Genomic DNA, 25,682 nt, shown 5'->3' on the forward strand with positions numbered 1-25,682 from the left:
ACCACCGCACACCTATCCTGGGCGGTGAACCAGTACTAGGTGCCTTCACTTCTGCAAGGAACTGACAACTTCTGTACATGCCAGGGACAGTGGTACAGTGCGAATGGTCGTAGAAAGGATTTCATAACCAATCACAACAGAACTGACCTGGTCCGCCCGGGAAATCGAACCCGGGTTGTCCGATTAACAGTCCGACGCTCTACCGACTGAGCTAACCGGGCGGACTGACAGACATATGATAAAGGTGGGTAGGAGATAGCTGGCTGACAGACATATGATAAAGCTGGGTAGGAGATAGATGGCTGACAGACAAGTGATCAAGCTGGGTAGGAGATAGCTTGCTTGACAGACAAGTGATCAAGCTGGGTAGGCGATAGCTGGTTGACAGACATATGATAAAGCTGGGTGGGAGGTAGCTGGCTGACAGACATATGATAAAGGTGGGTAGGAGATAGCTGGCTGACAGACATATGATAAAGCTAGGTAGGCGAAAGCTGGCTGCCAAACAAGTGATCAAGTTAAGTAGGAGGCAGCTGGCTGATAGACAAGTGAATTTAAACAAGCAGAAATAATTATTTCCAACCAAGTCATTTTTGGTTTAAGATCTTTTTTGGCTGGTTCTAGTTCAAATGATGAATCTTTATATAATACCTGTCTTCCAAGAATATTGCATTACAATAATGAAAAAGGTCTTGAAGCAAAGCTTTATTTTTCATGGATTTAAAGTAATACAAGTTGGTCATAATTGCAAATTACTATAAACATGATACAACAACATGATTAGTAAGATAATAGATAACAAGAGATGTTTGTCAAACATTATGCCCCCACCCTGATAGCCATGTTGTCAGGATTAATTGGACAATTGAATGAAATATGCATGGACCGAAATGACAGCTGATTTGTCATTGACATTAGATGCCTTTGAGGCAGTTTTAAGATTATAACTATTCAAAGTGTGAGGATATTAGGTACAGTTTTTAATCATGTTCAGATGATGACTGATATTTGCAGATAACTATGTATCCTCTTCGCAGCAGGGAATAAGTAAATATGACGAAATTTTAATGATGAATATGAGTTATGACCATGACCTTTGACCTCAAAATCCATAGGAGTCATCAATTGGTCACCCAAAACTTAAATATCAAGTTTCAGGGTAATGGGTGCAGGGCTTGTCAAGTTATCACACAGACAAGCTTTTTGTGTTCAAGGTCACTGTGACCTTTGACCCAATGACCCCTAAAATCAAAAGGGGTCATCTCCATGTCAGGCCCAACCCCCAGGTCAAGTTTGAGGGCTATGGGTGCAGGCATTGTCGAATTATCAGTCAAGGAATAATTTCGCATTCAAGGTCACTGTGACCTTGACCTTTGACCCAATAACCTTTGATCAATCATCTACTGGTCAGGCCCAGCCTCCATGTCAAGTTTGATGACCATTGGTCTAGGCATTGTTGAGTTATCACTCGGACAAGCTTTAAAATCCTTTTACCATTAAACGTCATTGTGACCTTGACCTTTGACCCGATTACATCTATAATCAATAGGGTTCATCTACTGGTCATGCCCAACCTTCATGTTAAGTTTGGTGACCATACGTCCAGGGATTGTTAAGTTATCACTTGGACAAGCTTTGGTCTACCGACCGACCGACAAACATGTGCAAAGCAATATACCCCTCTTCTTTGAAGGTGGGCATAATAACCTTCTTTTCATGACTGAACAGTTATTCATTACAACTGGAGGATTAATGTCTTGGAATAATAACAGCACTGGTATCTGTGGAGGTCAGAATCATTTAAACAAGAGCATCACCAAGTAGATGACAACATTTAGTGTATAACAATTTTAAAAGCAGAAGTTATGTGAATGAAAATCCCTTTCTATAAATGTTCAGACTTAGAGAATAGACTTAAAAAACAAACATTTATGCTTTTTTCTCAACTCTGTAAATGTGTAGCTTATTTGCTAGTAGCACTTTTTCCTGCTATTTTATACTTACAAATATTGACTATCATGATAACTGTGTGATTATCTGTCCACTTGCTATTATATGTGTTCTGAGAAATGATTATTTTTTCAAAATAAATACTGGTTAAACCAAATGTTCAGTTTGCCATGGTAAAATGAAAGTTTGTGTTTTAAATGTCTTAACAGATTTTAATGTTATGGCCATGGTAAAAGTTTTTGCACCGTGACATTTTTTCTTAAAAAGTACATGAGCTTAACACAAACACAGAAAAACTTTCAATTCAACAATGTTCAGGGAACTGGCAGAAGTCCAAAATGTAACCAACAAATCATCGAACATTTATGCCACTATTTGTGTCTCATATCACAATTAAAGTTGCTCAACAAAACAACACAAAATGTTATCACAGTTCACACTCGTATCTCAGGAACTTCTTGATTTTGTTTGGTAAAGGCAGACTGTTTATGTGATTCTTTCTTATACGCTGGAGAATCAGGTCTCTGCACGCGTTCTGTAATGAGGACACTGAAAAAACAAGCCACCTGATCAGTCATTGTGATGTTTTGCAAATAAATAACCTACTTTAAAACATTTATTCTTAACCTTCATGTACAGATTGAAAAGGTCAAATAAAAATAACGCTGAGGTTACTGTTACATGATGATAAAAACAGGCTAGGTATGGAAAACACCATACTTATGAATATTATTTTTAGGTGTTTAGTAAGTATATCGTTGTATTGTTTACATACATACGGATACTGATATAAATGATGGGAAGAATGTAACACAAGATCACCTTGAATAAAAGATAGTGCCATATGGTTTATTTTTCCAATATTATTTAATAATTATTCATCAAAAAAATATCATAAGGTTTGGGACTAAAAAATAAAATTGGCAAGGTAACTGTTAACTGGAACTTTACTTGGCCTAGAAATGAATAACAAAATATTTATGGTAGCAGCCTAGGCAGTCATCAAAATATATTTTTCCAACACAGGGTAACAGATAAATGCAATAAAAACTTTTTGAAGGCCAACAAGCATTAAAATAAAGAATATTTTATTTTTGATTATAAAATAAAGATCTATTTCCAATTTCTGCATGTACCTCCATAAAGCTGGATGATTCTAACTTGTTTGGTGGTGCCATATACATCAACAACAGCATGGAGGGGTCCGGCCTGGTAAGGAATATTCTTCACATTTGGGCCCTGATCCTCCCCATTGATTATAAAGTGCATCTCAGCAAAATTGTCTACAATTTGATACATGATTCCTATACGACTGCCAATGTCCGTTGGAAGAATGGGCTCCTGGTCTCGTTTAAAATGATGTGAACAAATACCACTACAGTTATTCAGTCTATTCAAGGGCAACAGAAGGCTTCGGTTGAAAGATCCCTGTGGTGTATGAATTATTTCGGAATCGCCTAACACAGAGTGATATGGTTCTGATGTGCCCTGTTCATCATTTTCTGTGTAAGTTCTATTGTATGATTTTGTTATTGCTGAAATCCAAGATCTACCCATGTTTGCTAAATCAGGTAATGCATATTGTGGTAAGTCAAATTTGTTGCTCGGATTAAACTGAGTCAATCCTATTCTTAAATGACCACTCCAACCTCTCTCATTTTTCTCAATCTCGACCAAGAACACTTCCCCAGGTTTCAGGGGTTTTTCACTGAATGTCAAGGCATGAGCAAAGCTGGTTGTTCTACAGGCAACTTGGTCTTCACTTTCCAGAGTGATGTTTAAGCCATGATACGGATGGAATCGTGTCACTGGCATTGGACCTACTCTACTAGGTCTCAAGTCTGTTTCATCTGTCATTTATGTTGCTGGCATGTGTCATGGTAATCCTGAAAACAAAAAACTTTCCATTTAGATACAGCATAAACATAATAAGCAAATGGATGTCAATGTTTGCTAAAGGCAATAAAACTAGATGAAACAAGAGCACCACAAGCACATACCAATGCTTGTCCATTTTCTTTTGTCTAGAAGATAGCAACATGTGTATTATGTTTCATGTAAATATCTTGTGCAATTAAATGTCAACAGATTTTTTTTGTTACAGACAAGCTAACAAAGCCCTGTCATTTCATGTATATAGAATTGTGATAGTATTGGGAGTTATTTGCAATGGTAATAGTATTCACTATTGAGATGACGGATAGCCAGATTACTATATATATATATATATATATATACTCAGAAAAGTACTTTTAGAAATAAGATCATGTATTTGTTTATTTGAAATTTCATCTCCCTGTTCAGTATTAGCACAAGCCCACAAAACCATCACTGGTAGAAAGCATCCCTGTGTTCTGACTTTTAAACAGCACGTCTTGTTAAAAATGTTGGTTCTCAAGCACTATTGTATCTATAAGGGCTTGTTCACCCAAAAGTCCACTTTCTAGTACTTTGACATCATTTTATAATGCTCAAGATAAGAGGCTTAGGAGCTCCTCCCTCTTAGCTTGGGAAAAAAACATGATCAGTGATCGCTATATAAAATTCAAATTTAGAGCAAGCTTGGGAAGCATTTTTATTTTTACCAGCGAAGGTCTTGTTCTAGTTATGACAATGTGTGAGTCAATATAGCTGCAATCAAAATGCCTAATTGTAATAACAAACCAACAAAAATCTTTGAACAAATATTGCATGTTTTAACGAAAAGTTTGTTAAGGTCAATTTAAGGAAATATAATAACCACAGGACATTTACAGGTGATTTTTGTATGTTGTTGATTTTAATATCATTCTACTTGTAGAATACCTGTAGAATCTCTTCTAGGTTTCTATAGTAAAGACACCCAAGTCCTTTTAAAACCTCTCTTTCTGTAAAAAAAGGTACAGCAGAAATTTCTCTTGCAGTTGTGTTTTGTTTAAGAAATATGATAAAGTGATACATGCTGTTTGGTCATGTTACATCGTCTCTTAACAGCACATATTTTAGTCTACCAAGTCATATTGTCTTCTGTGCATGGAGATTGAACGAGATCTTGAAGGTTTTTTTTATATCTTTGTCCTGAACAAAATAAGTGATTCTACACCTTAGGAGTCTCAAGCTGGAGGTTGTACCGGTAATATACTTAAGGAAACTTTTTGTCAAACTAAAATAATCACGAGATATGAACAGTATAGTGACTGCATTGTTTTGTATGTAAAAAAAGGATTTACTTTGCTTGCAAAAAGACCTTGTAATGTTAATTATATATGTACAGGGCTCTCACTAGGGTGAAAATTTTGGGAGAAGTGACTTCTCCCTCAAGTCAAATTAAAGACTATTGGGAGTAGTGATACTTATCGTAACACCTGATACAAATACTATGCCATACCACACACCTCAGATAAAATTAACATTCAAATTGATTGCTTTTACTATATGAAATGTTCTTAAAAGAATGCATCATTATTGGCTCAGCAAAAGTGTCTTTGTCTATGTCACATAGTTTATCTCTAAATAGCATTTAAAATGAAACAAAAACCAACACAGCTATGCATTTGAAACAATAAGAATGACCTCGTAAATGAACTGTCAAAATACATGAAGTGCAGGGGGCGAATCTTATTTTGATACGCAGGGTTCCCACATTTTTCTGCAAGTAAAATTCCAGACTTTTTCAAGTTTTTTTTTTTACAAATTCCAGACTTTCTCTCAACCTTTTTTCACAGTTATTACAACATAACATTACAGTGAAATATTGTTAACATTTTAACATGCAAAAAATAAATTTATTGGCCATTTTTAACATTTAATAAACAACTTGTTAAACTAGAGATTGCTTTTTTGAAAAAGCGCTTGTCTCCCCTATTGTGTGGTCGTAGCTGAGAAAAAATAAATGATGGACATGAAATTTGTAACTTTGGACTGGAGACAAACCAACAGTGAAGTTTGGTTTATTCGATTATATTAAATAGTGAAGAGAAGAAAGTGTTGTTGATTAATCATGGAAAATGTAAACGAAGTTTGCATTGTATGAAGTTCCTGGGCGCAAGCGTTATTCAATTTTTGATCGGAAACCATTTTTCAGCTCACAGTCATCGTGACCATGACCTTTTACCTACTGATCACAACATCAATAGGGATCATCTACATAACCAACTTGCATACCAAGTATTAAGTTCTTGGGTGCAAGTGTTCTTTAGTTACTGAGCGGTAACCATTTCTTCAACTCAAGGTCATGGCAACCTTGACCTTTGACCTACTGATCTCAAAATCAATAGGGGTCATCTACTAGTCATGACCGACTAGCGTACCAAGAATGAAGTTCCTGGGTACAAGCGTTCTTAAGTTATTGAGCAGAAACCATTTTTAAGCTTAAGGTCACTGCCAACATAACATTTTTTACCTGAAGGTAACCTTGACCTTTGACCTTTTGATCTCAAAATCAATAGGAGTCATCTAATAGTCATGAACAACTAGCATACCAAGTATGAAGTTCCTGGACCCAAAGGATCTTTAGTTATTGAGTGGAAACCGTTTCTTCACCTCAAGGTCACGTTGACCCTGATCTTTGACCTAGTGACCCCAAATTCAATAGGGGTCATCTACTAGTCATGACCAACTAGCATACCAAGTATGAAGTTCCTGGGTCTAAGAGTTCTATAGTTATTGGGCGGAAACGAAGTGTGACGTACTGACTGACTGACTGACAGACTGATGGACTGACTGACGGACAGGGCAAAAACAATATGTCTCCCCATGAATGGGGGAGACATAAAGATATTACACGCAAATGATTTTTACATGGAAGGTCACCACGACCTTGACTATTGACCTTGTTACCCCCAAAACAATTGGGATCATCTAGACATCATGACCAACCTCACTTCAAAGTTTGGTGAACCTAGATCAAAGCATTCTCCTGATATTGCACGGAAATATTTTTTTACATTAGAGGTCACAGCGACGTTGACCTTTGACCTTGTGACCCCCCAAAATATAGGAGTTTTCTAAACCTCATGATCAACCTCCCTACCAAGTTTGGTGAACCTAGGTCAAACCATTCTCAAGATATTAAGCGGAAATGTTTTTTACATTGGGGGTCGCCGCGACCTTGACCTTTGACCTAGTGACCCCAAAACAATAGGGATCTTCTACACCTCATGACCAACCTCCCTACCAAGTTTGGTGAACCTAGGTCAAACCGTTCTCAAGATTTTGAGCAGAAATGTTTGTTATATTGGGGGTCGCCGCGACCTTGACCTTTGACCTAGTGACCCCAAAAACAATAGGGATCCTCTACACCTCACGACCAACCTCCCTACCAAGTTTGGTGAACCTAGGTCAAACCGTTCTCAAGATTTTGAGCAGAAATGTTTTTTATATTGGGGGTCGCCGCAACCTTGACCTTTGACCTAGTGACCCCAAAAACAATAGGGATCCTCTACACCTCACGACCAACCTCCCTACCAAGTTTGGTGATCCTAGGTCATGCGGTTTTCCAGTTATCGATCGGAAACGAAGTGTGACGTACGGACGGACTGACGGACTGACGGACTACCGGACTGACGGACAGGGCAAAAACAATATGTCTCCCCCAGAGAGGGGGAGACATAATAACATCAAATGTCATTTTCAAAGGGTTTTTTATTCTCAAAAACAAAACCTTTCACTTTCTGAACTTCTTAGACATGTATTGAACAACATGATTAACCTTTAGCATGCTGAATACTATTGGCCTCTGTGAACAGTGTAGACACTGATCAGCTGGCATGATCAGGGTCTAGGCTATTTGCTACTTGGAAACTTAAAGGCTTACCTACTATCTGTGCATAGAACAGTGTGGACCCTGATCAGCCAGCATGGTTTGGTGCCGGCTGATCTCCGTATACAGAATACCAATTTTCATAATTAGTAGATAAATGCATGCCTAAGGTAAATATAATCAAATATCACATTAAAAAAGTTTTACTCTCTGAACAAAAACTTACTTTCTCAACATTTTTTAAAGCTGCACTCTCATAGATATACTTTTTAACAACTTATTTTATTTTTTGTCTAAGATAGAGAAACTTTTGACGTAAATATCTGCAAACCAACGATTAAAGATTGCCGACAAAAGATCAGATCCCTGATTTTCATATTTCCGTTCGAAAATTTATGTTTATATGGTTGACTAACGGTTAAAGAAATTTTTTAACTTAAATATAAATATCTGCGATCCATTTTTTTGTCAGCAGTCTTATATAATTGGTTTTCATGGATTTTCGCCAAAATTGACTCGTTCCGTTCTAAGTCAAAAGTAAAAAAGTTGTCAAATTGTTCAATCCGTGAGAGGGAAGCTTTAAACATTTATTGAACTTGAACTCATAACATCCAGTGTCATTTTAAAAGGGTTAAACTCTCTTTAAAAAAATCTACTTGCATCAGTGAGCATGCAATACAGCTATATCTGAACATCAATCTTCATTAATCCATGTTCTTTGCTTCAACTATGGGTGAAAATGCAAAATAAGTGACTTTTTTGCACAAGTTTAAAACTATTATGATGTCTACTGGCCAAAGAACTGTGGTCTTCTCAATGTCTATAAATTTGAGCAAGATCAGTCTAATAGATTCACACTTGAATAGCAAATATTTGTCAGGCTGTGTAGCACTTCGCAGACTAGTGAGATCATTGCAATTAGCATTCATGTATGTTATTGACAGCGTATGTAAAGTTTATTTTAATGAACTTTGGCCAATTTCACGTTTAAAATATCTTTCGATGAATGCAAAGATCGCTAATATACATGATCAATAGCATACTGTGGACTTAAAAGATCGTTGTAGATAGCACCCACGATACTTTCTGACAGCTTATAATAAAGAGAATCCCGACGAACTGCGGCCAATTTTTCGTTTAAAATAACTTTTAAATGCAGACGGCAGTGCAGACACAGCTACTAATCATGATCAATAAATGCTTACATGTGGTAACGATACCTTCTTAGTCTCGATCATTCAGCCGCTCTGATCAGTCTATTCAATACAGAATAGTGTCAGATGCAAGCGTCTAGATGATAGAGACTACTTACTTTTACTAGTTTTGTACCCAAAACGGTTCGAACTTTAGTACTTTTCCCGGCTTTTTCCCGATTTTAACCTATTATCGGAAATTTCAAGGCATTTTCACGACCGGGAACAGACTTTATGATATTCCTGACTTTATCCCGTTTTCCCGGTAGCGTGGGAACCCTGGATACGATCAGAATTGGGTACGAATGTCACATTCAGCTCTGCTGTGATTTACTTGTCTTTGGTTGAATAATTTTCAATATGCTGACATTTTAGAAGCAAACGACATTTAAAATCACTGTCCATGATGTAAAAATTACAAATACATGATAGAAGGTTGAGAAATAAACTCGGAAAATTGTTCTGACAAAATTGTGATCTCGCCATATTTCTGACATTGTAAACATGAGGAAAATACCGTAAGTAATAATAATAAGTAAACTCTACATAAAGCAACAAAAATAATTTGTAATTGCAAAACAGTTTTTATCATGAACATTTCACTAAAACCATCAAATATTTGTTAAAATGTCATGTTATTGATTTTCTTGGCGCAACCTTGCCAATATGGCGTTGACCGTCTGCATCAAAAGCAACAATGTTTAAAATGTCTTGCCTTGTTTGTGCAATACATATATCAATTATATATTAACTTGATTAATGCCTGACAAGATTTTAGATAATTATGTTGCTTTTTCTACTTATATAATTTCATAAGGGTCTTCTCAATGCACATTCCGATTGGCAATAGCTCGCCTACAGGCGATATTTCGGTAATTGGATGACACACAGCCAAATTATCGGATTAGGAGATTATCAATTATGAATTACTAATTGTGATGTTTTGACTGATGGGACAATGGCCAAATACTCGCTGATCGACAGATTTACAAGGTGCTAAAATTGTTGTTCATGAAGATAACTGGATTTCTTTACTGAATGATAAAACTAACGCTAAACATATATAAATCAGGTTATTTTAATCTCGCTATTGGAACCAGTGAAATATTGACCCATCAATTGAATCATGAGGTGAAAATTGTGGTCTTAGCTTGAAATGACTGATATCTTTGTCTTTTGAACACAGTGCATGACGAAAAGTGTATTATAGCTGTTTGAGCAAAGTTTCATTACCTAAGTGTTTAATGTAGTAGGGTGTTCGGTTTTTTAGTATGGATACTGAAAATCTGCTCCAACTACAAAATACTCCAAAGTACTTCCGCTTCCGGAAATTCATTTTTGAGTAAAATGTTTCGATTGGACGATTGAGTTTGTAACGGCCAATGGTCATGTGTCTTAGGCAGCATACAGCGGTAAACTCGAAAATGGGTCGACGTTATATTCCATACACGCTCACAGTCTGACCATTGGAATCTATACACCCTTAAATTTTTCCGTAAAGTAAACCATGAAACTGTTGACTGCGACCATTTCAACTAGTTTTATTTCCGGATAGCCCTTTAAGCTCCCGTTTTTGTATAATAGCTATTTTAAGGATTATAACTTGGACTTCCAATAAGTCGACATGGATAAACAGCCTCAAGTCAACTTTGTAATTTCTCCGTCACCATGATGTGTCGCTGTGGTACGAAAGGATTGGGATCAAGTATGCTAACAGTAAAAGATATATGATTTTATTTTGACGTTTGAAATATCAAAGACGAATATTTGAATGTTATTTTATGTATGTTTGGTTCATAATGGTACTTTGTCAAGTGTTTGTGGTTATAATTGACTGATTCATAACATTCTTAATGCATTGTCAGATTCTAGTTGAGAGAATTGCTCCCATTTGTTTAAATTTTATTTTCATCAATTGTGGCAATGAAAGCAGATCTATCAGATATCATGCACAGTAAAGATTTTCCTTTTCTTTTTGTAATATATCTTGAAGAATATCAAAGACTGTGGGAACTGAAGGTTTTATACCAAGACTTACAGTCATAGTTGATAATGACAAAGTTATCAAGTATTGCATTATTCAAATATAATTTCAGGTTATGCAGATTGTTGAGAGCAATATGATGAGGGAAGGCAGGAAAGAGTCTTATTGTACGGTAATGTTAACAAGAAATGTTTAAAACACCTTCTTTTTTAATCATGATTTCCAATATGATATCATGTGTATTGTGATCCTAGAATTGGACTTTTTTCTTTATTGGATTTTTAGGAATATTTAACTGCTTCAGACTTTGAAATAATATCATGACAGTAAAGCAAACCACAAAGTATGTTTTAATATATTTTGCCTAATACTACCGTACAGGCAATCCATATAGCATACTTTTGTTGTAAAAAAACTTCTTAATATTTGCACAATAGGTTTTAAGACTTTGATTTTTGAAGGTGATCAACAAAAGAAAGATTTTTCATAGAATTTTCTTTTATATTATGATTTAATTGCAGTATGTACTCATGGAAAAATGGTGTTCGAGAGGTGGCGAATAAGGATTTGCATGCAGCATTGAAGAACGATAATATGTATGTTGTATTTGTTTTCTTCTAAATATGTGAATACTGTGTTAAACTTTAAATCTTGCCATGAAATAAGTATCATGTATTCCAATTTCAATTTGCCAGTATTACTATATCATAATCCTAAAAGATCCTCTACAACTAAACTTTATGCGAAAATGTTTTTTATACATTTGAAATTCTTGTAATTTCCTCCTAACAGCATTTATTTCTGTATTGCATATGAACTGACCAATGCCCAAGATTGCCAAAAAAATTGCTAACTGCTGATCTTTGATAAATGGGGATGCTTTTAATCTATATCTTTATTATTTATTTTTTCAGGCAAAGAATAGAAAGAAAGGTTCTCTTAACATAGAAAGTAAAGAAATAATGAAGTTCACACTACAGTTGACAATCTGGATGTGTTTCCTTTGTTATTTGAACATGATTTATTTTAACTTACATAACAAGTATGCACTACAATAATGAATATCCATATTAATAGTAATGATATTCCATTAAACATGGATATGGAAAAAATATTCTTTGACAGTGCAAGATAAGATAAATCCAGACATAGTCAGAGTCTTCAGTTAACTTGGATGTGTTCCATTTGTTTCATCCACATACTTGAATTTTTTCTTGTAACTACCTGTATTTTTATGAGGTTAAGTGGCGAGTAATCAACCTTTATCATAACATTTTCTTATTTGGGGATAGTATGTATTTATGTTGACACTGTGTGTACCTTCATTCTCTTCATTTTTCTGTATGAAACAAGACCGAATGTGTCATTTTAGTTTTACCATTTTAAACTGTATTTATTATACTCTTCATTGAATACCTATTCGTATATTATCAAACATTTTAACAAATTTAAATGTGTTGTTATTTTGATTATATTGTGTTGGTGTCATAGGGTACATGTACATGTCCATTCCTAGCCTTCAAGATAAAACAGATATATTTTTTGTTGTAAAATGTGTTCTTTATGCATATACATATAGAGTGGCTACAGAGAACTCAACATTTTTCTTACAAAATATCTAAGGGTTTCCCTGCATGTGATTGCTACATTCAGTGTACCTCATGTTATATAACACATTGTATATGATCAATAAAACAGATTAAGAACCAAAGCTGTTGCTAAATACTTTTTAAAAGCTGTATATGTACAAGACAATACTGAGACTGTATAGACACCAATGTTTGTCCTAACTTGAAGATGTATAGATTCCAATGATTGCCTTGAGTTGAGGCTGTATAGATTCCAATGTTTGTCTTAAGCAGAGGCTGTATAGATTATAATGTTTGTCTTCAGTTGAGGCTGTATAGATTCCAATGTATGTCTTCAGTTGAGGCTGTATAGATTCTAATGTTTGTCTAAAGTTGAGGCTGTATAGATTCCAATGTTTATCTTAAGGTGAGGCTGTATAGATTCCAATGTTTGTCTTAAGTTGAGGCTGTATAGATTCTAATGTTTGTCTTCAGTTGAGGCTGTATAGATTCCAATGTATGTCTTCAGTTGAGGCTGTATAGATTCTAATGTTTGTCTTCAGTTGAGGCTGTATAGATTCCAATGTTTATCTAAAGGTGAGACTGTATAGATTCCAATGTTTGTCTTAAGCTGAGGCTGTATAGATTCTAATGTTTGTCTAAAGTTGAGGCGGTATAGATTCCAATGTTTATCTTAAGATGAGGCTGTATAGATTCCAATGTTTGTCTTAAGCTGAGGCTGTATAGATTCCAATGTATGTCTTCAGTTGAGGCTGTATAGATTCGAATGTTTGTCTTCAGTTGAGGCTGTATAGATTCCAATGTTTATCTTAAGGTGAGGCTGTATAGATTCCAATATTTGTCTTCAGTTGAGGCTGTATAGATTCTAATGTTTGTCTTCAGTTGAGGCTGTATAGATTCTAATGTTTGTCTTCAGTTGAGGCTGTATAGATTCCAATGTATGTCTTCAGTTGAGGCTGTATAGATTCCAATGTTTGTCTTAAGCTGAGGCTGTATAGATTATAATGTTTGTCTTCAGTTGAGGCTGTATAGATTCCAATGTTTGCTTTCAGTTAAGTCAAGTCAAGTCAAGTCAATATTTATTTATTGTCGGGTACTATCATCAACAGTTTAACATAAGCTATGAATAGCTTTTGACCGACATAATAAAAAAAGCATAAATACGTTTAATATATCACACACATCATAAATAATTCTTATAATAAATTAATTACTAATATATCACACACATCAGGGATAATAATAATATATAATATTCAGTACAGCATGTACACTTGAAACAAATAAATAATTCTTATAATAAAATCACAAAAACATATTTGGCAGTTGATAGACGTTAGGCTGTATATAAAACGTAGGTAAATTAGCATAATTTAAAGCATAAGTTAATCGAAAATACTAATCACAAGGTAATACGACAATGCATTTAGCATGGGAAATAAAACAAAAGAAGTCACAATTAATTAACATTATTTAAATCAAAGACACATTGAAAGAGACCAGCTGCCTAGGCAGTCTAAGCTCGCTAGGTCCCATCCAACATATCTTTGATTAAGACATTTTACAGCATGATATATGACAGCATTCTTATATGCAAAATGAGCATTTGCAGTTATCTCCGCTCCATGCCCGGACTAAACTCTTGAAATGATTAAAATTAGTTTCTTCCCTGAAATGTTGCGGAAGGGAGTTCCAGAGTTTAGGGGCACCGGAGCTGAAAGAATTGCACCCATATGTTGTAGTTCTTACAATTGGGATATCAGCCATCATCTTAAATCTAAAGTTAAAGGAATGTTCTTTTATAACCACTAAGTCATGTAGATACATTGGACCCTGCTTGTGGATAATTTTATGGGTTTTTATAGCAATGGACCTTAACCTTCTAAGCTTATGAGTTGGCAACATTGATTTAGATAAAAGTTTTGGGTAATCAGATGTGTAATCATTGTATATAAATCTGAGGGCTCGTTCTTGTACTTTTTCAAGCTTCTTAGTATACAAAAATGCCAAGTAATTGGACAGAAATTGAAACTTGATAGGATAAATGAGTAATATATGTTTAACTTTCCTAGTTTACAAAGGTTATGACCTATTCGCTTTAAAACATTAAGCTGTCTTGAGGCTTTCTTGCAAATGCTTGAAATATGGACATCAAATTTAAGTTTGAAGTCTATTGTGACACCCAAGAGTTTGACACTGTCTTCACATTTTATAGTTGTCTCATTCAAGTTAAAGGTTATATTTTGGTCCTTAGTTTTTTGTCCTATTGCAATGGCTTGAAATTTTTCGGGGTTGGCTTTCATATGATTATCTGAGAACCATTGTATTAATATATTACTATCAGACTCCAAAGTTTTGACAACGTTGTCTATTTTTTTGTCGCTATATGATAGAGTATTATCATCAGCATAATTATACAGATTGCTTCTATGTATAAAGTTGAAAATATCGTTGATAAATATATTAAAAAGCACAGGACCTAAAATAGATCCTTGCGGTACTCATTTAAAGATATGTTTCAGTGGGCTTATTTCTGTACCAAGTTTCAAACATTGTTTGCGATTGCTTAAGTAATCAGAAATGAGTTCTAGTGCACTATCAGTGACACCATAAATACCAAGTTTCATCAGTAATAAGTTATGAGGCAGACAATCGAAAGCCTTAGAAAGGTCCATCAGAATCGCTGCCACATACTTGTTATCATCAAGAGCCTTCTTCCAGTCTTCAGTAATTTTTAGGAGGGCACTCTGACAGCCATATCCCGGTCTAAAGGCAGAAAGTGAACTATTAAAATGTAGGTCAAAGAACTCCGTTAGCTGAGTGTTTATGGCTCTTTCAAATAGTTTTGACATTATCGGGAGTATACTCACTGGCCTGTAATTGTCTTTGTCTAATGTGCTGTTCTTTTTGTGGATAGGAGTCACCTGGGCCAATTTTAGAGTCTCTGGGAAGACTGAAGACGAAAAACTCATGTTAACCATATCTGTAATTGATTGAGTAATTGTATCTCTGGAGTATTTAAGTAGTTTGGCAGGAATGCCATCATGGCCGGTTGCCTTTTTGGCAGATAGTTTGTCTATTTGTTTGCTAATAAAAGAAGTATCTACGGGTTTAAAGCTGAGTTTCTCGTTACATTTCAGATTTGATGATATTGAAGTTAAGCTTGGGTGTATAGATTCCAATGTTTATCTTAAGTTGAGGCTGTATAGATTCTAATGTTTGCTTTCAGTTAAGGCTGTATAGATTCTAATGTTTGCTTTCAGTTAAGGCTGTATAGATTCTAATGTTTATCTTAAGTTGAGGCTGTATAGATTCTTATGTTTGTCTTAAGCTGAGGCTGTATAGATTCTAATGTTTGTCTTCAGTTGAGGCTGTATAACGTTCAATGTTTGTCCAAATTTTAGGCTTATTGAATCCAAGATCTCTCAAATTTGAAGCTGTTTAGATTCCAATATCTGTCTTAATATAAAGCTGTATACAGTCCAATGTTAGTGCTACATTGGAGTTGAAAAGACTCCGGTGTCCTACGGTGTAGCTGTATAGATTCCAATGTCGATCGAACTTGGGAACAGTGAGCTATAATTTCCTTGCAAAGTATTTATTTTATTTAAAATTGTCATCTTTTGTCTTAATTATTATCTGAAATCTCAAAAAATGTGGATAAAGAAATTTTCATATATTTTACGACATTTCAATGGGGGTGTATAGATTCCAGTGGTCAGACCGTGAGCGTGTATAGAATATAACGTCAACCTCGAAAATGGCCGACAAACGTCAGGAAATTTGACTTGTATTGTTTTCTTGTTATTTGTGTACAAAGCAAAACTATGTTTGTTTCCAAGAGTATTCAGTCCACCCATAAAGACCTCATTCATGACTTATCATACGATTTTCATGGGACTAGAATGGCCACATGCTCCAGTGATCAAACAGTGAAGGTATTTTTTCACCAGTAGGATGGACAAGGGTACATATAGCTAAAGAACTTCAGCGAACACGTTATATATTACCTTTTTGGACGTGTTCGCTGAAGAGAATGCCGTATCCAAACCCTACCAGAATTCGTGACATTTTTATGTCACGCTGATATTTCACTTGTATGCATTGTACAGACAAAATAACTGTATCCTCAGGTAAATGAAGTAAAATGTAGTTCACAAACACATTTTCAAAACCAAAAAACGCTTTAAAGATAGTTGATTTAGCATTTTAATAAATCCTATTACAAGCATTCCTTAAATCTAGGTCATAGTTGTGTTCAAATTTAATCACGTGACACCAAGATTTTCAGAAAATACGATTACGATACGATTATTAGATTGTACAACTTTTTAGTAGAGAATTTGCTCTGAACTCCAGGTTCCAAATTTTCACAGTTTGAGATATCCAATATATTTTCAAGGTATCGGTCATATGACTGCTTAATTTGAATCTTTATAGTACATTTCAATTTCTTAAACTGTTTCCATATTTGGTGGTTTGTTTTATTTTGTTTGACTTTTTGATATAGTTTGTCCCGTTTACGCAATAGCTTTCTAATGGATTTATTAATCCAAGGAAGTGATCTTTTAGGTCGTATATGCTTGATAGGGATATAGGTTGCTATCCCTGTAGATATTGCACTTTTGAACCTCTGCCAAAGCTCCTCAACAGATATTTGTTCATGATTATGAAGGATGTCAACTTTAACTGTAGAGAAATATTTCCTGAATTCAGGCCAGTTAGCTTTGCTGTAAACGCTACATACTCTAGGTTTTTGTTTAAGAGAAGTCGGACGTGCACTAATGCTAGCAGAAACAATATCATGATCTGAGATTCCAGATATAATGTTTACTGATTGTACTAAGGTCGGATTGGAGAGTAGTAAGAGATCTAGGATATTTCCTTCTCGTGTGTACTCATTAACCATTTGTGTTAGATTAAAATCACTTAAAATGTCAAGGAACTTGTCATATACAGCATGGTTGAAGCCTTGCAGGTGCCCTTCATGTATATATCTTTATGTTTTGACAGAATGAAATGAAAAAAAGCAGTCAAACTCATAATTATAAGTTGGATATTTATTTTTTTGTGTACGGAACTAATACAAAATAACATTATCTGGTAATATTTCTTGTTTTTATGATATTTTATAGACTCTATATGCTTTAACCCGGAATCCTGATCGGAACAACTACCCACTTTTGATACTAAACAATTTGTACGTGAAGGATTTGCCATATCAAAAATCTAAAAAAAATCCGCCAACGTACAATTATTTGGACTAGAGCGTATGTACGTACATACTGGTTGAGAAGCAGTTTCCGACGGCAAGCAGTTTCCGACAAATCGCTTTTTCGCGTACTTTCTTTAGATCTTCATAAAGAAGGTACTGTAATTCAACAATGTGGTAACTAGGTAATCAAAAGTTGAAATTCTTACCGAGACACGTAAGTAACTTTTATTATTATTTAATGTTTAATGTTTATTTATCATTTTGTACACAAACTTGCACGTGGGGGATCGGCACGCGCCGCGTAATGCGCATGCGTGTGAACCTAATTTGCATATCTATGAATAGCTACAAGGTTTTCCTTAATTGACTTACACAAACGATGATCATTGTGTATATATTTGTGAACACTGGTGTCATGCTTGTTTTGAACACATACATTCACTTAAATGTATACAAACAAAAGTTTATATCAGAAATGAATCAAAATATCATTGATATTCAGTGTCTGCCTGATTTAGAGTATGAATTGACTGTCGTATATTTTAAGGTTTAAATTTTTCGTAAATCCTGAAAAATTAAATAATATTTCTCTTATTAAAGTCTTATATTTAGTACATCAAATAAACGGATAATAAAAACACACAATAGGCACATAAATCCGCCCCGCATTCGATTTGTCGGAAACTGCTTCTCATCACAAGCTAATCAGAACAGTGTAAGTACCCTCTTTGCGCCCCTATTAGATACACTATGTGTGACGTCACACATGAGAAAAATATATCGACAATAGCAGCTTGAGCTGTAGTTATCTAAAATGTGAACAATTTTAGTAGGTATTTAAACACGTATAAATAATTCAATAAAAACGTATAAAAACTGTCGGAAACTGCTTCTCAACCAGTACTATCTGAAAGGGTACGGGGATTCCGGTAGTTTTCATGTCAGTATAAAACGACTATAATGAGTATAAGTCTGTATTTAAGGAATATGGATAAGGATTCCGGTAGTTTACCGCTGATTATTTTATGACCAAACTACCCGAATCCCCCGTGAATTACTAAAATAACTAAATTTCAATACTGTTTCAAGTATGTTAATGCTTGGGCCTAAAAAAAAAAATGTTTGGTTAGGGTTACATCCTTTTCAAAAATAGGTAGGGTAGGTAGGCTTTTTTTTATTTTTTTTATAAGGCTTTATATAAGAATATCATTTTCATCATTGGAGAATGGTGTTAAAGTTATCTTCTGTATAAGCATTTAAGGTTTAAACTACATATTGAAAAGCAATTTAAAAAAAACAAAAACAAAAACATTTTTTTTTTTTTTTTTTTTTAAGTTTTTCATTTTTTTTTTTCAAACTGACTATAAAAATGGTAGGGTCGGCGCCTATTCCGTAGGTAGGGTCGGGTAACCCGAACCAAATGTTTTTTTTTTTAGGCCTTGAATATAGAATGAAGTAAGAGTTTTAATCTGAAAGTGACAAGGATTCTGGTAGTTTACCGCTGATTATGTTATGACCAAACTACCGGAATCCCCTGTGAATTACTAAAATAACTAAATTTCAATACTCTTTCAAGTATTTTAATGCTTGAATATAGAATGAAGTAAGAGTTTTAATCTAAAAGTGACAAGGATTCCGGTAGAATTCTGGACGCGGGCGTACAAGAAGTGTACCTCTGTGGTATCACAGAACGCGGCACCTTCCCGAGGAGCGTGGACTTAACCCACCGGAGTTTCAACGCCCAGAGGAAAAAGATCAACGAAATCTTTAGTGAAAGCGGCAGCTATTTGTGTATGAAAAATATAAGATTTCTTAAACATTATTTAAAAGATTTAGTTCATCTTGATGAGACAGGGTTGCAAAAAACTATTTTTCCTCATTCGTGTTGTTATGTTTTGAAATAAATGTTACTTGTTCTTATTGTTTACGAGAAATAAATTTTCATTTATAACGGTGAATTTGTTTTCCCCATTCAACATGAATAACAGCATAAAGGATCAAGAAACAGATTGTGTCTGACATCCATCTATGTATTATTGGTACTCTATTGTCACATGTTAGCGGTCTTCCCTTCCAGCTACAGTAACATCATTCAGATTGAAAAAAGAAATATATAGATAGAACACGACACAAATATACAACAAAATATCACTTTCAAAAACGTAATTGAAATACTCCTATATTATTCTACGTTAAATCTGAAAAAGAAAACAGTATTGAAATTTAGTCATTCTGTCTCACAGGGGATTCCGGTAGCTTGGTCAAATCGTTAAAATCGGCATTCCGACCAGCAAAGTACCGGAATCCTTGTCACTTTCTGTATATGGAAATATGATTATAAAGGTATACCTCTTAGTACATAACATATATTAAAGCCTAAAAACACCCCAAACAACATTTAAGTATAGTTTAATTATTATTTCTCAGGGGATTCCGGTAGCTTGGTCAAATCATTAAAATCGGCATTCCGACCTGCAAACTATCGGAATCCTTGTCACTTTCTGTATATGGAAATATGATTATAAAGGTATACCTCTTAGTACATTACATATATTAAAGCTTAAAAACATCCCAAACAACATTTACGTATAGTTTAATTAGATTTTGGAACCAAAAACATTTAAGTAAAGTTTAATTATTATTTCTCAGGGGATTCCGGTAGCTTGGTCAAATCGTTAAAATCGGCAATCCGACCAGCAAAGTACCGGAATCCTTGTCACTTTCTGTATATGGAAATATGATTATAAAGGTATACCTCTTAGTACATAACATATATTAAAGCTTAAGAACACCCCAAACAACATTTAAGTATAGTTTAATCATTATTTCTCAGGGGATTCCGGTAGCTTGGTCAAATCATTAAAATCGGCATTCCGACCTGCAAACTATCGGAATCCTTGTCACTTTCTGTATATGGAAATATGATTATAAAGGTATACCTCTTAGTACATTACATATATTAAAGCTTAAAAACATCCCGAAACAACATTTAAGTATAATTCAATTAGATTATGGTAGATTCCGGTGGATTCCGGTAATAAGGGGATTCCGGTAATTCTATGGACCGGATGGACAACTGATTAGGTTTACAGTCATTTCGTACCCTCCGATTTTGGTCATTTCGTAACCGACCTAGTCATTTATATTTTAGTTTTTTTTTCATATAAAATACAATAATGAATACTAACAGAAATAATTGTTCAATTAATTAACTTGTAAATAAAATTATCAAAGAACTTAATTATATGTACTTATTAGCCATACTTTCAGTGCCGTTAATTCCTATTACTTAAAGCTGGTTTGAGAAAAATGCATAAAACATCAATTTTTGAACTTAAACATAAAAATCTGTGATCTAATTTTTAGTCAGCATTCTTATATAACTGGTTTCAATGCATTTTTGCAAACATTGGTTTGTTCCAAGAAAAAAATAAAAAAGTTGTCAAAATGTTCAATCTGTGAGAGTGCAGCTTTAAGACATATGACATTCTATTAATACTTGTAACACCTTCCTTGAATTGCAATTAATTGCTTCAATTAAGATGGTTTGTTTCAAACTGTAAAAAATAACCACATCCTCATTTTTTCCTTAAAATTCATTCATTCATTAAATATTTCGACAGTGCACAGCTATGCTTCTTTAATTACATGCAAGTTTAATTATTGTTTTAAACCGTCTCCGTGGCCTGTGGTTAAGCATCCGCCTACGGAGCGGGAGCTCGTGGTTTCGATTCCTGGCCGTGTCATACCAAAAGACGTTAAAAATTGGTACAAGTAGCTCCCTTGCCTGGCGCTCGGCATTTAAAGGGTAGTGCTTGGAAAAGTGGTGTACTCAGTACTGGTTTAACCCAGGAAAGTTGTACCCCGTGTATCGGTGCTTTACACCGAGCACGTAAAAGAACCAAGGGGTCTCTTCGAAAAAGAGCTAGGGTATCGCACCCGGACTTCCTTGTATCCCACCACTGTCTCTTCTACGTGCTGTCCTTTCAGCAAAAACAAAGGACCCCGTTGGAAATAAGTGCTTGCACTTTCACGGGTTTTCCTTGACTGCAAGGTCTAAAGAAATACATACATACATACAACCAGTATCAGTTAAACATGTAAAACAACATTAATTCAGAAACACTGTCACTTACCGTCGAATTGGTACTGTAAATGACTGGTTATTAGACGATAGGGGTTATAAGACACAGGCCAAAAAATTCATGAAAAACTTGAGAAAAAACTATTTCTCAATGTTATGAGTTAAAGGACACATTGAAACAATATTAAAATTGATAACCTGTCGAGAATGAAGTTTTGTAAAGCAAAAACCTAATATAGTACGTGTTTGTTCTCAAAATGTCAACACCTACTGGAAAGTATAAAGCACGTGAAAAAGTGTGAAAAAGCAAGACTATTATGGCAACAGTTAGTACTATTGGTAGGTTAAACTGCTTAAAGGCAGTGCAATTTTTTCACACCATATCATACCACCGACAAAAAATATTTCGATGGTGCACAGCTATGCTTCTTTAATTACATGCATGTTTAATTATTGTTTTATATATAGAATAATACTGAATAATTTTATTGTACAATGAAAATTTTAGATGAGAATAAACGTTGCATGTGCAAAAAGGGTACCGTTTCAGTTGATCTCGCAAAGAGGGTACCGAAATGGATACGCACCGTGATATAGGTTGATGTCCAGTTTTGATCCAGTTTTAATGCATTATTTTTATTTAACTCATTGGACCAGTATCTTAAAGGAATGTAAACTAACTGTTTTCTATTTATATTCAATCAACTTCTGTTTACCTTTTTGACCTTTTTTAACCTCTAATTGGTTAAAAAAAAATGCATTTTTCGAAATAACAAACATGCCACAAAACCAAAAGTAGTCTAAATTTAGCACGCAATACATCACTACATGATTTGCATATCATGTGACTTTCACACTGCCAAAAATACTTTATTGCTTTATATTCTAATAATTTCTATTCATCAAATAAGAAGTAATGGTTTAAATCTTTTTTGAAACAAAATGTTCATACTTACTGAGCTACAGTGTCACTTGCATAAAATATTTAAATTGGAAGCAACATTATATTATTTTTAGCTCTACTGGCCGAGCTTATGCGATGGTAATGTGTACGTCGTATGTGCGTCTGCACGTGTGTCTGTAAACAATTGCTTGTGAACACGATACAGTCTTCAGTTTTGATTGTATCTCGATGAAACTTGTACAGTATTTAGATATTCATTAGAGCTTGGTTCCTTTCGAAAACCATGCATGCCTAGATTATGGGCCTTGAAAGTTTAAAAAAAAAGTTATTTTGAGCTAAGTCTACTTGAGCGAAGTTTATTTTTAGCCATGTTTACATGTACAGTCAAGTCTAGGATTAAAGGGAGACAACTTGGTTTTTGGTTCAGCAGTTTATTTTGAAAATTACTCTACCGTTCTTGTTGAAAGGCCAAAGGCCATTTTTAGCACTATTGGCCAAAAACCAGAAGTGTCTTTCGTTCGCGAAACCATCTTAACACAATTGCTTGTGAATGTTTGTTCAAATTATGCCCCTGGGGTCATACAAACCCTCTGCAAAACAAGCAACTTTTTAGCGAGGAAAGCGGGTTATGTACACGGCTGAAGTCCGCGATGAATTTGTAACACTCTTGGAGTTACTGAGGAAAGTGGTAGTTCCGCGAAGAGTGTACTGTAAGTATGAATGAATAGATCTCTATAATTCTTTTAGCTTAAAGTTACTTTCATTCGTATATAATAGAGTTGTTTTTTTACATAAAAGTCATATAAAATTCATATAAATGCTACTTAAATAAGTCTATATCCACTTATGCATTGTATTTCATAACTTAAAAAATATATATTGGTTACGAGGGTTAGGTTGGTCACGAAATGATAATCTAAAGGTTAGGAAATGACCAAAAATAAGAGGGTACAAAATAACTAGGGTACGAAATGACTAGTTCCCTCTGATTTTTATCCATCTTGGAAAGGCAATGGTGATATAGTGTTAAGGTAGGAGGGTGGGTGTGTGTGTGTGCGTGAGTGCATGCATCTGTTGGCATTATTTGTCAGGATTGATGGAGGGATCAAAACAAGGCACAAACCCATGTGAGTCCACTAAAAGGACATCAAGAGTCTTTTCCTACATTGATGTTTTTTCTAGGGCTCATCCGACTAGGTGACTCAAGCGGATATGTCGCCTTGTCTGCGGCGACTTCACTATTTTCAATGATCAATGTGAAGTCAGTTAGCCGAAATTATGATGTTTAAATAGCGATAAGCTCTGCAATTCAGAGCCGCAAGCTGTGTGCTGAATGTTTGTTTATTCATTTAAAGAATATAAACACATGTCAAAGTTAATTAATGTCAGAAGTGACAAGTGATTATCTATCAGGTTTTCACCAGTAAACGGTGTCAATTAGCAGCAGTCAAACTCAACGACGTGAAAAATACAGCACTTTATGTAAATTACTTTATGTAAACCTTCGGCAGTTTTCGCTTACTTAACGTTGTCAGTGAACAGTACAGTCCGGTCCTATTATATATCTTTCTATTGCTTTGCCATTTTTTTAAAAGAACAATTATAGGAATATTGGAGATAGAAACATAAATGTTTTTGTTTACCTCGAGACCTTGAAAGTGAATCTGGAAATAGAAAAGAGAAAAATGTCATTGCACATTCATTGGTGCAAATTGGATTGTGACAAGGATGCATTGGATAACAGAATAGTACATGCAGAATTCTTGTTTAACTTAACATTCATTAAATAAATATGTTAGGATGATTTTTTGTGATATTTTCAGTCAGAGTAAAATTTAAGCCTAGGATGAAACTTGTTTTTTATAAAGATGCAAGTGTGAAGGATCTTTGGACATCTCATTTTTAATTGCAAAAGGTAATAGAAATAAATTTATTGTCCTGTTTAGTGTTTAGGAAACACTTTTTTCCCTAAAGAATGTATGCGTCTTATCCATGTTATTAGGCTTATGCCATTTATCTTATAAGTTGATTTGCGGCCAAATTTGGCTCTTCAGAGAAATAAATGGGGGGAAAGAGTTTGTTTACTAAACTTCAATGGGAGTTAATCCCCATAGCTTTGAATTGGTTATATCGGCAGTGGAAATTCGGGATATAGTGAGTAAAAAGAATATGTTGATTTATTAATTTTCACGTTTTTTGGGCTGCATCCGATCTACGGGTGTGTCCTATACACGGACATTTACGATTTGTAATTTTATGTGACGGAAGTCATGTTCCACTTACATCTGAAATTTGTTTCAACCTTTCAACCTATTGAAAATTGAGGATGTTGTAGACTTACAGTTACAAATCACCATTTGTTTCAAGGCCATAGGTACACTTCCAACCAAGCATTTTTTGCAAAAAAACGTTGCCTTAAGCGGGAGAGATTGTGTCACTGCGGTAAATTGGGGGATATATTCAGTGAGAGCCAATGTAATGAGGTCATTACAATGTAGTTGAGTTGTAACTTTTTACGTCTGGTGAAATGAATGATAAGCAGCGAAACATTGTAACCAATCTACACACAGGAATTCCGTCTGCATTCAAAATGTTGATGCAATGAAAGCTGACAGCATTTGGTTTTATAGAAAACAAATCCAAATCATCAAGTTATCCGCAAAATGAACTTGTGCAAACTTCAGGCGATGAAACAACAAATGTGCAAAGATTAAGAAAAAGTATCCCAAAATATTTCAGAATAAGTGGTTTGCCGAATTTTCGTGGCTTATATTTGAAAAAAAGTCTAATGCATTGTATGACATGCTTAAAACAGAATACTAAAAGTACAGCAAATGTTTAAATTATAAAATATTTTTTTATTTCCCCCAAAATTGCATTTTACCCCCAATTTTTGGGTAAGTTGACCATTGAAAAAAATAGTAAGTGGGAACTCTGAATGTGCTGGAACGCTTATCACTGCATACAACTTCTGCGACATCAAGGTATTTTAACAGATGCCGAGGTACATAAAAGAAGATTGT

The 25,682-nt window shown here is 34.7% G+C and overlaps 2 protein-coding genes and 1 long non-coding RNA gene across 4 annotated transcripts in view; 2 read left to right on the top strand and 1 right to left on the bottom strand.

The window, feature by feature from the left end:
• Positions 1 to 692: 692 nt before the first annotated feature.
• On the bottom strand, positions 693 to 10,236 carry LOC128243053 (neuralized-like protein 2). Its single transcript, XM_052960547.1, has 3 exons — positions 10,117 to 10,236; positions 3,087 to 3,836; positions 693 to 2,499 (listed from the first exon to the last, which is right to left on the bottom strand). The coding sequence occupies exons 2-3, from the start codon at positions 3,805 to 3,807 to the stop codon at positions 2,378 to 2,380; spliced, it is 843 nt and encodes a 280-aa protein (XP_052816507.1). The 5' UTR covers positions 3,808 to 3,836; positions 10,117 to 10,236; the 3' UTR covers positions 693 to 2,377.
• Positions 10,237 to 10,399: 163 nt separating this feature from the next.
• LOC128243055 (uncharacterized) lies at positions 10,400 to 12,725 on the top strand. The gene is made up of 4 exons (XR_008262759.1): positions 10,400 to 10,588; positions 10,980 to 11,039; positions 11,389 to 11,463; positions 11,782 to 12,725. It is a non-coding gene; the product is annotated as an uncharacterized LOC128243055 (long non-coding RNA).
• A 3,455-nt stretch (positions 12,726 to 16,180) lies between these two features.
• The window catches only part of LOC128243051 (nucleoporin SEH1-like), a 41,572-nt gene continuing 32,070 nt past the window's right edge, over positions 16,181 to 25,682 (top strand). For both annotated transcript variants that reach the window (XM_052960541.1, XM_052960542.1), the window contains exon 1: positions 16,181 to 16,394. In XM_052960541.1, coding sequence (XP_052816501.1) covers positions 16,284 to 16,394 — 111 coding nt within the window. In that variant the 5' untranslated portion in view covers positions 16,181 to 16,283. The remainder of the gene's footprint in view (positions 16,395 to 25,682) is intronic.

This window comes from Mya arenaria, chromosome 8, assembly GCF_026914265.1.
Source record: "Mya arenaria isolate MELC-2E11 chromosome 8, ASM2691426v1".
Taxonomy (NCBI): Eukaryota; Metazoa; Mollusca; class Bivalvia; order Myida; family Myidae; genus Mya; species Mya arenaria.

Coding starts and splice junctions, on each gene's coding strand:
- LOC128243053 (XM_052960547.1), bottom strand. CDS start 3,807: ATGACAGATGAAACAGACTTGAGACCTAGTAGAGTAGGTCCAATGCCA. Junction 2,500..3,086: donor AATCATCCAGCTTTATGGAG/GTACATGCAGAA, acceptor TTGTTTTTTCAG/TGTCCTCATTACAGAACGCG.